Consider the following 12,707-nt stretch of genomic DNA (forward strand, 5'->3'; position numbering starts at 1 on the left):
TCTTGCCATGCAGAACTTTTCAAAGGGCTTATTTAAAAGAAATCTTTCAGGGTGCCTGGGTGGCTTAGTCAGTTAAGCGTCTGACTCCTGATTTTGGCTCAGGTCATGATCTCACAGTTCATGAGTTCAAGCATTGGGCTTTGTCCTGACAGTGCAGAGCCTGCTTGGAATCGCATTCTCTCTTTGCCCGTCCCCTGCTCATGCTCACGCTCTCTCTCTTTCAAAAATAAATAAATAAACTTAAAAAAAAAGAAGAAGAAATCTTTCCACTCGCCTTGTCCCCTTTGTTCCTCTTGGATATTTAGTGAGAAGCTTGTAAGTACCCAAATCAATCTCTAGCACCAGAAATCTTTTCATAAAACTTAGAAGAATCCATTATAACCTGTTTGTGTTGAACGGAGAATCAGTGTACCATAATGAAAATAGGAGACCAACATACTCATCCAGGGGCAGGCACTTGATGTCCAGATTACATAAGCCATTTGTCTACAGGAAGGCAAGACTGACTCCCGCACTAGGGCTCTGTAAGTCCATCTTCCTTTCGCCTAAAGAAAGAATGTGTCCTTCATCCTTTTGCTTATTTGTTCAACAAATATTCAATGAGCATTTACCTTGGGCCACCACAGTCCTCTAGACTGGTGACACACAGAAACAGAATACATTTCTTGTCCTCAAATCTACTGCAGAAACATGAGTGTTATTAAGGCAGCAAATAGATAAGAAAGCATCATTTTGTTCCTGGCAAAGGAAATAAAATTTCTCCAGAGAAAGTGGTCCTGGAGTAAATTCTTAAGGGTAAAATAGAAGTTCACCAGGCAAAGCCAAGGATGAGGAATGGACATTATAAGCAGAATGATCATCAGGTTCAAAAGCAGGGAGATATGTTAGAAAAGAGTGATTCAAAATGTTGAATAGGTCATATAAAGGAATATCATATGATAGATGGAGGTTACATGTCAAGCAGGGCAGGTGTCTTCCTTATTAAAGAGCTAAGATATTCTAGAGTGGATCAAGGATACCTGGAACTCTGACCAAAACTCTGGATCTTCTATACATAAAACTGCATACAAATTCAGAGTTCATCAATTTCCTAACTGCAGTTTGTGGATCCAGGTTTAAGAATTCTTGGGGCACCTGGGTGGCTCAGTCGGTTAAGTGACCAACTTCGACTCAGGTCATAATCTCACAGATTGTGAGTTCAAGCCCCGTATTGGGTTCTGTGCTGACAGCTCAGAGCCTGGAGCCTGCTTCGGGTTCTGTGTCTCCCTCTCTCTACCCCTTCCCCTCCCCTGCTCGTGCTCTGTCTCTCAATCTCTCTCAAAAATAAATAAACATTAAAAAAAATTTTTTTTAATTTAAGAATTCTTAAAGCTAGAGAGATTTTAGCCAGAAAGCTTACATATAATCAAATTGTCTTGAAAAAACAAAAGCATCCTAACATCAATAATCAGGACAGACTGGAAAGGTGAATTAGTAGTGTCAGGATGACAGAAAGCTGTTGCAATATTCTAGAATACACCACCACACAGGTTCTTAACTGTATTGATCAACTGCAAGATAGTAACATAGATTTATATAAGCTCTGGCCTGGCCTGGATACTTCCAAAAGCACATTCCAAATGTCTCATTTTTAACACTTAGAGAAAGAGCTTTCACTGAGGCCAAAAATGAGAAAAAACACATAGATGAAAATTTCAGAACTCTCCTCTTCAAGAGGATGGCCACCCAGTAAGACAGCAATCATTCCCCTATTCATCACTCACATTAAAGAGCCAAAAACACAAGTTCATTCTTTCAACACAAAGTTCATGCCAAGAACTGAATAAAAAATTTGCAGGGAGTGTGAAATAGCAGTGATACTTCTTGAGTCAAAGGATTTTTATATTAATAGTATACAAATAATCTCTACCCCTAAGTTAAATTAAGTGAAAAACCTAACATTCATCGTAGGGAACAAACAGAAACAAAGCCGATCTCTCCAAAGTTTACATTCACGTCTGACAAAAAATGCATATGACACTTTCTTTCCTCTTTGGTTTTGAGTTGCTGAGCATGTGAAATGAAAAGAAAGAGGGAAGGCAGGCAAAAACAGGGTCACGGATCCTTGTTGCTGAATCACTTAGGCAAGGAACTATGACTTGGAATGATGGATGGAAGATGATCTGAATGACATACAACAAAATTATTCCCAGGGAGCACTGGAAGAGGGAAGCTATGAAGCCCAGGAAGAGGCTAAGGCTGGATGAGAGCCATAGTTGCTCCCATAGTATTTTAAGGTGCCCAATCACAAATGGCTGCCCTGGGTACAGTCAAATCCATGTCAGGGTGATGCTAGCACATGACAGTAACAGCTTCACTGCAGGTTAGTGCATCATTGGTCTCAGGGCATGTGGTTGGAACTAGAACCTATGACTCTTTGAACTTTTCCCAAGTCTAAGGCTCTTTGCACCATAAAACATGATTTTATGAGGGGCACCTGGCTAGCTCAATTGGTGGACTCTTGTGATTCATGCAACTCATACAACTCTTGTTCTTGGTGTTGTGGGTTTGAGTCCCATGTTGGGTGTAGAGATTACTTAAAAAGAAAAAAATCTTAAAAAAAAAAAAACCTATGATTTTATGATGTAATATGACTTTGTAATTTGAAGGTAGCTTGGGAAGTTAATCGAATTATGCCCTACGACTCAGATCCTTGTGCCTCCAATATTTCTATTCATCGGAGGTTTCAGAACCAGAGAGATTCTTGATATTTACTCCTCTATTTCACACTCATCACTTCTTTCATCCCACTAGAAGCAGTCCTGGAACCTTTGATTTACAAGGACTTCTTGCCTCACCCCCAGGAGGATCCCTGTCCCAGGCTGTACCACCAATCTGCACCAATCACTCCAAAAGCAACCTGGCCATTGGGTGGGAATAAACTGTTCAACAGGTTTGTGCCTCAACTATGGGCAGAGGACTGCCTATGTGACTGCCACATTTGGACCTATCAGACTATGCACCTGTCAAGACTGGATTGGGGTTCACCAGGCAGCTTTTGCAATATTTTTGAAACTGCACATGTCACAACTGGGAACAATCTCAAGTTCTTGCTATTACAAGTATCTCTGAGAAGAGGAAGATCCTAACAACACCATGGCTTGCTCCCAGGTCTTGGCATCTGGATGAGCTATTTCTTTGATTCAAACCCGCTACTCCACCACACCCCAACAGCTTTACCAGGTTGACATTCACTACTCTTCTAGGACCTGGCTTACACCCTACTTCTTCCAGGAGGAAGTCCTTGCCCCTCCCCCAAGTCAGAGTTAGGTCACCTTACTATGTGCTCTCACAGTTCTTGCCGCTAAATTATAATGATCTTATTATTTGTTTATGTTATGTCAATAGATTATAAGATCTGCAGAGGCTTTTTTAGTAGCCCTATTACCTGGCAAATAGTAGGACTCAAATATTAACTAAATGGAATGAATGATTCGATCAATCATTAACTAAATGGAATGAATAACTCAATTAAGGCATGAGATAACTTAAAAATGAACCAGACTTTGCGAACACCTGGGTGGCTCAGTCGATTAAGCATCTGACTCTTCGTTTCAGCTGGGTCATGATCTCACAGTTTGGAGTTTGAGCCCCACATCAGGCTCTGCACCAACAGCATGGAGACTGCTTCCCTCTCTCTATGCCCCTCCCCATCTTGCGCTCTCTCTGTCTCAAAATAAATAAACAAACAAACAAACATTTTTTAAAAATGAACCAAACTTCTAAACTACTTTTACTCTGGGTAAAATGCATGTATTTAAAGATTAGCCATAAACAATGAGAATTTGTTTATATGATATGCATAACTTCACAATTCATTCTTTTCTGTCTCTAGTATCTCACCAAAAATACAAAGTTAGGATAGATCTTCAAGAAATTATGTGTAAGCATACCACTGAGTTTCAAGGCAAAAATTTGAGAAGTCTTACCCTGTCCTCAAAATGTTGACAAAATCTACCAGATTATTAAGTGAGCTTTTATGAAATGTGAACCATAGAACCCTCAAAAATTAAGAGAAAATTATATCAAAAAGAAATTAATTGGGGAAAAAAAAGTTTCTACTCTAGTAGAGTTTGCCATTATAGACTTTCAAGGCAAAATTGTGTTTGCTAATAGCAGTAATAAGCTTCGTCTTCGTTCACTGATAGATGGTTTCTCTATAACAACTATCATGAGTCACAGGAATGACCCAGGGCTGGGACACACAGCAACTAGGGACTCCAGAGCAAGATTCAGAATCACTCACCAGGGCTCTAGAAATTCAAGTTTCTAATCCCAACTTCCTTAAAACAGGAACTATAACTGGGTTACAGGAAGCAAAGTCTATGTGTCAAACGGTTCACTTTCTATTATGGACTTTTACTCAATTACAGAAAGAAAATTGCATACTAACAAATAATCCTGTCATGTGACACACTCTCCACGTCCACTTCTGCGGTTGCCTCATTCCACTTACAAGACATACTTCACGACATATGGTCAAAGCCCACTCTTCAGAGCTCCTCATCACTATGAAAACCCTCATGTGGTGCTTCTACAGAGCGTATTTCTGTACACAGGGTAAGGCTGCCCTGGAAGGACCCACTTGGCCCCCAGCACCTGCTTAGTTGCAGAGAAAACCTAGGAGAACACACCAGGCAGAGGTCTCACATCTACAAGCCCAGAGATTTGCATCTGTATCCACGCTGCGTCTGCCCCAGGATTCCATGGGACCTCCAAAACATTTCATGAGTCCTAAATACTTCAGGCTTCCCTGGATTTTCTAGGATAACAAAAAGAACAAAGTCCCAAACTTAAGGAGGGGCCTAGGAAATAGCTAAAATCTTAATACCAGACAGCTAAAGGCAGAGCAGGATCAGCTATACACCGTGTCAACACTTATCACGTTATCATGTGCCAGGTACCCAATGCGCTGCAAATGTGAAGCACTTCTTCTCACTGAGTCACACCAAACAACTTCCTTAGCAGGAATTAGTATCTCCTTTTGCAAAGAAGGAACTGAGTCTCAGAAAGTCTGAATCACAAAGCTAGTCCCAGTTCCTTTACTTACTATGTGACCTTGAGCAACGTATTATATAAAAATCTCAAGGCACACTTTCCATAGCCATAAAAGGAAGACAATAATATTATCTACATCATAGAATTGTTATAAGGACTAAATGTAAAATGCATGCAAATGCCCGATACGGTAAATGACTAATAACTATAAGTAGCAGAAGTAATTGTTATCTACAGTAAAAAAAAAAAAAAAGAAAAAAAAAAGACAAAGAAAAAAAACAATAATAATGGTAGCAGTGATAACCAATATTCCTATATGGAAATATGGAATGGCAGAGCTAGGATTCAAATATAGGTTTTTCTGATTCTAAAGACCTTGCTCTTAATTCTTCCAACTGCAATATAGTACTTAGCTAACAGGAATCAAGATGCATGAATGGATGGATGAAGGGAAGGGAGAGAAGGAGGGAGGGAGGAAGAGCAAAGGAAGAAGAGGAGAGAGGAGGAAAGAAGAAGGAGGTGGGTAAGAAAAAGTCAATGAATATTTGATAAATACTGATATATACACACACACACACACACACACACACACACACACAGAATTGTTTTCTTCAGGAAATGGTAGTCAGCTTTCTTTATTTCAAAGAGGTAATATGCACATGTTGCATTAGTTCTTTAAGCCAGGTATCTTATAGACATATTGGTTTCCTCATCACCGTACCTCCAGCCCCAAGCACAGAATCCGAGACACCGAAGGTACTCAATAAATATCTGTTGACAGAATTTCCTCTCAAAGGAGATTTTGATGAGATCAGACATCCAGGTGTTCAGGCCTCCAAGGTCTCTGAGCTGGACAGCAGGCTGGAAAGCCTCCCCTTCCTGGAAAGGCCACAGAGCAGCCCTGCCTAAAGAGGCATGTCCCCCACACCCCAACCCTCAGGTTGGGCTGTCAGAACCACAGCCAGCCCTGACCTAGGTCTCTTCGAATTTACATTTGCAAAGTGAGGTCTTCAAGTTACAAGGAAGGTGAGAGGTGGTCACCCTGGATGGCAGTGAGGGGGTACTATTGATGCTAAGAATGAAAAATTCAGAAGTCAGTGAAAGGAGGAATAAAGATTTTGCTGGGTATAGGACAATAATTTAGACTATCTGACTGTGATAGAGATAACATATTTCATTCACAAAGCTTTTTCAACCTCCTTCTGGACTATGACTAAAGGAAAAATCTCCTTCCAAAAATGAAAGGGATCACAATTTAATTTCCTCTTCTCCTTGAGAAAAACACACAAGAACACAAAACAAAGTAAAAGAGGATTTCTTAAAATTTTCTGTCAATAAAAGAAAGTTATTAAAGAAGCAGAGAGAGGTTTAAGTTTTTCCACAGGGAATTAAAGGATACTATTATGACTTCAAAACTTATGTGTTAAAAGACCTTTGAATTGATAGATTTAATCGTGTATGAAATTAAAATGAGGTGTTATCTTAAAAGGCTGAATTTATTTTAGTACAATTTGGGCATTTTAATATATGCCCAAGGCTGACTGTTTATCAGAGCTGGCATTTTTAAAATAACAAGGGATGATGCTAATATTTTTTTGTAACAAGATTTGTAATTTATGTAGCAGGAACAACTTAATGTGCCGGTGATTTGTTCTCCTGCATCTGTAATTGATGACAAGGCACTAATTTTTACACATCAAAGAAATTAAACCTAGCTTTCCTGTGCATTATTGACCTTTACTGTACCCAACGTGGTTCCGAAGAAAGAAATTATACTGCAGTGAAGTTTCATATTTTCTTTCTGCATTGGATTTCCCTCAACAGTTGCCCAAAAACTGCTAATCAGTGAATAATATTTCGTGTTTAGGGGATGATGTTCCCATTTGATGTGGGGGGAGAAAAGCAAAAAAGAAAAACAGTTTTAAAGTAGTCATTCCACCCAGATATTACTAAATTTATCATCCAAAGATGCCAAGTAGGTACCTCCTCAACAGGAAGTTTATCCAGGCCAGAACAGAAAAATCAAAACAATTGGTGAGAGCCTACAGAAGTAGGTGATCCTGGAGATTTATTTAACAAATATTTCTTGAGCACCTCTGAAAGCCCAGCACTATTCTGGCACTGGGACATATCAGTGCACACTTCTGACAGAAGTCCTGGACCATGTGAGGCTCACTATCTATTAGAGGAAGGCATACAAATTGTGTGTGTGTGTGTGTGTGTGTGTGTGTGTGTGTGTGTGATCTCAGATGGTGACAGAGAAAAACAAAAAAGAATTGGGGATAAAGAATCAAGGGAGAGGCTGTGATTTGAGCAAAAACCTAAGGGAAGTGAGAGTAAACTGTAAAGATATCTAGAGAAAAAGTGTCTCAGGATGAAGGAAGGGTATCTCTATCCAGAGATGGAGAACACGCTGGGGAATGGGGCCCTAAGAACGACAATGAGAATAGCATGACTGAGGCAGAGGATGGAAGAGAGAGTAGGAGGTGAGGTCAAGGGTGAAAGAAAACATTCTGATAGTTGAACCCACCCATTAGCCTTTAAATCCACAATAAAATCTGTGAGGTCTCTGCCAATCTCCAGAATCTGGCAATCCCTCATCTCTAGAAAGCACCATATTCAGCAAGCACTTTTCTACATCCACCTCCTAAAGCTTCTACTCAGTGGATCCCTGTCCACCTTCTGGAATGGCAGGGAGAGGAACTGAATCTAACTTCCTAAGACAGACCAAGCAAGCAATGTCCAAGACTGTTACCTCTTCCTACCGTTCTCTAAGAAAACCAACTTTCCCCTGAATGATACAATTATCAGTCTGCTCACTGTCCTGACACTATTGCCTGAATATATCCCAGGCATGAATGGGGCACTCACAACCTCATGCAGCATGCATTTTTCCATGCAAGTAATATTTATAAACTGTGCAAATATGGAGCAAACAGAAGTAGGCAGGACCTTGCTCAGCCTAGACCAGGGGTTCCCAAACTTGGCTGCACATTAGGATCACTGGGTGGGGGGGTGGGGGGGTGGGGGGGTGAGGTTAGACAGGGAAAGTTAAAAATCTCAGTGTCAAAGCTGCATCCCATGCCAATTAAATTAGAATCTCTGGCAAAGGCCCAGTCATCAGCATTTTTAACTTCTCAGGAGCACCAATGTGCAACATTGGGTGCTTTATTCCTATTGCTAAAACTAACTCTGGCAACCACATCACATGGTGCATGACATTAATTGTTTCTGAAGTCCCCAATTTGTTTGCAAACTGAAGTTAAGCCGCACGTCCTCTGTCCGCTACTGTTGCATTTTTTCCTTTGAGTCAATCAATATAAATCATCGCATTTCTCCTCATTGAACCTTAAAGGATTCGATTTAGACTATCTTTTCAGTCTACTGAGGTCCCTCTTAATCTGATTCTTAAAACAGGTATGCCACCCACAAATTCAAGCATATGTCCTCATTGTTGATGGAGATAGAAACATTGGCTAGGTCAGAATGGAGACTCATAACATTCTACTAGATACCACCTTCAAGGCTTTCTTCATCCTAGCCTTTTATAGCACCATATTTGATATTCACAACAACCCTAAGATGTTAAGTATTATGATGAAGAGGCAACAGTGATTCAGAGAATTGAAATGATTGCTTGGGATCTCACAGGTTAAGTAGAGGAACCAAGAATTGAAGGTAGGTCTATATCTGATTCCAAGTCTTATGATCTCTTCATTAGCCACTTATCATGATTATTTAACTACTTGGCAACTCACCCAACTGTCTTATTACTTCAACCATTGCTTCAAAGATAGTATGAGAACTTTCCTCTTCTCTTTTAATAAAACTGAAATGAACAGCATCAAACTTATTTCACTGATAGTCATTCAACAGATATTTATTGAACACCTTCTATGCTGCAAGCATATTGAAAATATTGAGAACCCAGCAATGAGAAAATAGAGCAAAAATTCCTTTCATGAAGCTTAGATTATGCCAGTCATAGAAGAAAACAAAATGAATCTATCATAACCTAACCTAGGGAACCCTTGATAGCTCCTAATTATCATCATTTCCTTTTATAAGTACTCAGACATTCTCCTTTTGTGATTTACTCCACAACCTTTTCTACAATTTATATCACAATAATCTTAAGAACATCTCATGTGCTTAAAAAAACAAAAGCAAAACACAAATAACAATAACAAAACACCATAGTGCTGTTAAAAAAAGAAATCAATTAAGTAATTTTAAGATCTTACTGGCTTTCTTCAGCAATTCATGACTCAGGCAACATCAAATCTAACAGATAGAAAGGAACTCCAAAGAGCTATACAAGGCAAGAGATTTTATAAACAGAGGGTAACAGAAACAGGGAAGTTGTACTAGGCAAAAAAGGTGATTAGTTATTGCAAGGTTACTTTCCTTTAGGGCATGGGAGAGGTTTATCAGACAGATGAGATGATCTGATGATTAGATCAGATGATTCCTGATTGACTTGTTTAAGATCCATTTCTGAGAGAGCTGAAATTGTACTTAAGTTTAGGTTTGAAGATGTAGGCTTAGCATAAGTGACTCCATTCTGGGTCTACTGTCTGGTTTTGAAAAGTGCTTTTAAATATATAGTAGTGAGAGAAAACCTAAAAATGTGGTTGCATCATGAAAAAGATGAAAATATCAAAGCTAGCTGTCTATACCAGTGCTAATAGAACTTTCAACAATGATGACAATGTTCTATATCTCTGTTGTCCAGCATGGTAGCCACTACCCACATGTGACCACCACACGCATGAAATGTGGCTAATGTGACTGAGGAAATAAACTGTTAATTTTATTTACTTTAAATGGTGACATATGACTAATGGCTACCATAATAGGCCACACAACTCTCAGGGAACCCAGGTGATAAAATGACTACCTCTCAAAGAGAGGATTGGGGCCGGGGGGGGGGGGGGGCGGGTACACAAAACAACTTATAAACTCACTCTACGGCCTTTGGTAATTACTTTTTCTTGGGCTTCTTTCAAAAGAATCCTGAGAGGCAAGCAGTTCATTAATACAGTCATAAAAAGTATGCATTCACGTAAGAACTAAAACAAATTATGTGGTGGTCATACATGGAACTCATATGCTTTGACTCTGCAAACACACCTCTTTCATGGGATTTTCACAATTAAGAACATGTGCCTGAATTGGTGTCTGCCTTCCCTCCATCAGATGGTGATGGCCACCAGAGGTAGATGTTCTCATCTTCTGGGTTATATCCAGAGAAAGTAGGCTCCTAAAGATTTTAGAGGTAGAAACACCTGGCATGACTCACCTCTCTCTAAGACATTGTGTATTTATTTGTTGTTTTAGTGTGCATGTGATTTTACAAGATTTCTGACATACGCTCAATTGGCCCATAAGTTAGCACATCCCTGGGATTCCACTAGGAATAAGTAGAGCAAAAGAAGTATGCTCTTTTTTTTTAAGTTTATGTATTTATTTTGAGAGAGAGAGAGAGAGAGAGAGACAGAGAAACAGAAAGAGAGAGAGAGAGAGAGAGAGAAAGTGGGGGAGGGACAGAGAGAGAAGGAGAGAGAGAATCCCTTCACTTCTCCACTTACAGTGCAGAGCCTGATGTGGGGCTCGAACTCACAAACCATGAGATCAACACCTGAGCCAAAGTCAGATGCTTAACTGACTGAGCCACCCAGGCGCCCCAGGAATATGTTCTTAATAGAGCAGACACTGGCACACGTACTTCCATTGGTTACTGTGTTCACTGTTTTCGGGTCAAATATTTTTCTCTGCATAATAATACTGAGAAACAAAACCAAGGTGAAACTTCATTGTTAATTAACACAGGGTAACATAACAACCCCCAAATCAAATTTGGGTGGCTTAAAACACAATAACGATTTATTTCTTGATCACATTACAGTCTCATGTTGGTTGATGAGGGGGCTCTATTCCATGCAGTGTTTCAGAGACCAGCATGTCTCCACCAGCCCCTAGGCTTTCCACTGTACCTTCTGCATCCAATCACTGGATAAGGGAAGAGAGAAAATGTGCAGCCTCATGCAGGAGGACTGTTAGGAGCCAAGTTTTGTGTTTTGTTTTTTGTTTTTGAGAGAGAGAGCACAAGCAGGGGAGGGGCAGAGAGAGAGGGAAACAAAGAATCTGAAGCAGGCTCCAGGCTCTGAGCTGTCAGCACAGAGCTTGACATGGGGCTTGAACTCACGAACCACAAGATCATGACCTGAGCCAAAGTTGGATGCTCAACTGACTGAGCCACCCAGGTGCCCCAGGAGCCAGGTTTTAAAGTGTTGTATGTCATTCATACCGAACCCCATTGGCCAGAATTCAACCCAATGGACCTACTGGACATCAAAGGTAAATGAGATACCCAATTCCAGGTATGTGCCCAGGAGGAAAAAGGACAGGAGTCTGGCGAACACATAGCACTGTCTTTGCCACTACCACTAATTTGGATTACTGGGAAACAGTCCAGCCTGAGTTAATGAAGTCATTCATTTACTCATTCAATTACTGATTTCAAGCATAAGCAGTAGGTTTTGCCATTTGCCAAATGTTTCAAGCATAGAATGTGTCAGACTTTACTAAATAAGTCTCAGCTGTTTTCTTTCTCCCATCCTGTGTCTTTGACCCACCAGTGACACCCACAGATACCATCTAGCCCAGCAAGTAACTGATCAAATAGCACAAATAAAAAATTCATGACCAAGAAAATGGCCCTTATTTCATTAAACTGATAAGCTTCCTTATAACAACCCTGAAACATTTCATGATTAATCCCCAAAGAATTTACATTTTTTTTTAGCATGCACCTGCATTTCAACATGGTCTGAAAAAACACCCTCTTCTCATGGAAATCATTTTTACCCCAGAAAAAAATCTAATGGTTGAATTTGTTCAATATTGAATGGTAGACATGAAAGTAAGTTCTGATGATCCCTAAATATTTGGAGATTCAAATAATCAAACCCTCATCTTCTCATCGTCATTACCAAAATTGCCCATTTATGCTATATACAAGGTGGGTGCTTTTTTTCCCGAGACACTAAGGTCTTTACTCCTCTTCATGATCCAGTTCCCAGGAATCAAAACTCTAAAACATCGGGAAGTATTTTTCAAATGATCAAAAAAAAGAAGCTGCCAAAATAAGTCTCTTGATTAAAAATCAACATGATTACTACAAGCACAGGCTGGGGGCCAAGCCTGCCAAGCCCTTCGAGAATGCTGCTTAGGGGACAAATACGGTCCAGAAAACACCAATTTAATTTTAACAAAATGAGATTGCCTGGAAGCATTTCACTATATTTAACATAGGGGAGCAGTTTCCAAAAATGAGGCTTAGATTTTTTGGATATAACAATTAGGACACCATCTAAGGGGCAGGATCCAAAGTGTAATTATTGCTAAATGGAGTGTTTCTCTGAGGGTGGAAACGAAGTCTTTAACATGGCTGCATGAGCCCAAATGGACGGAAAAGGTATCACTAAAATGTTGTTGTTTTATTATCCACTGGATTTGTTCAAATGAGAAAGTCCAGGAAGTGTGGGTTACTATGGAGTGAATTGTGTCCTCCCAAAGTTCATAGGTTGAAGTCCTAACGCCCAAGCTGATACCAAGGTATTTGGAGATGGGGCCTTTAATTAAAGTTGAATAGGGCCACAAAAGCA

At 39.9% G+C, this 12,707-nt stretch overlaps 1 protein-coding gene across 4 annotated transcripts in view; it reads right to left on the minus strand.

Annotated features, from left to right (window-relative positions):
- Positions 1-12,707, minus strand: part of ST6GALNAC3 (ST6 N-acetylgalactosaminide alpha-2,6-sialyltransferase 3) — a 535,005-nt gene that overhangs the window by 390,478 nt on the left and 131,820 nt on the right. The window contains exon 1 of one of the 4 annotated variants that reach the window (XM_053893742.1): positions 10,171-10,457. The exons of 1 other annotated variant lie outside the window; for it this stretch is intronic. In XM_053893742.1, the coding sequence (XP_053749717.1) occupies positions 10,171-10,332 (162 nt within the window). In that variant the 5' untranslated portion in view covers positions 10,333-10,457. Of the gene's footprint in view, positions 1-10,170; positions 10,914-12,707 lie in introns of those variants that run through there. 2 more of the 4 variants (XM_053893755.1, XM_019448846.2) reach the window with 2 other exon arrangements.

Source organism: Panthera pardus, unplaced genomic scaffold (genome assembly GCF_024362965.1).
Source record: "Panthera pardus isolate Hobbes unplaced genomic scaffold, ASM2436296v1 HiC_scaffold_11, whole genome shotgun sequence".
In the NCBI taxonomy this organism is placed as follows: Eukaryota; Metazoa; Chordata; class Mammalia; order Carnivora; family Felidae; genus Panthera; species Panthera pardus.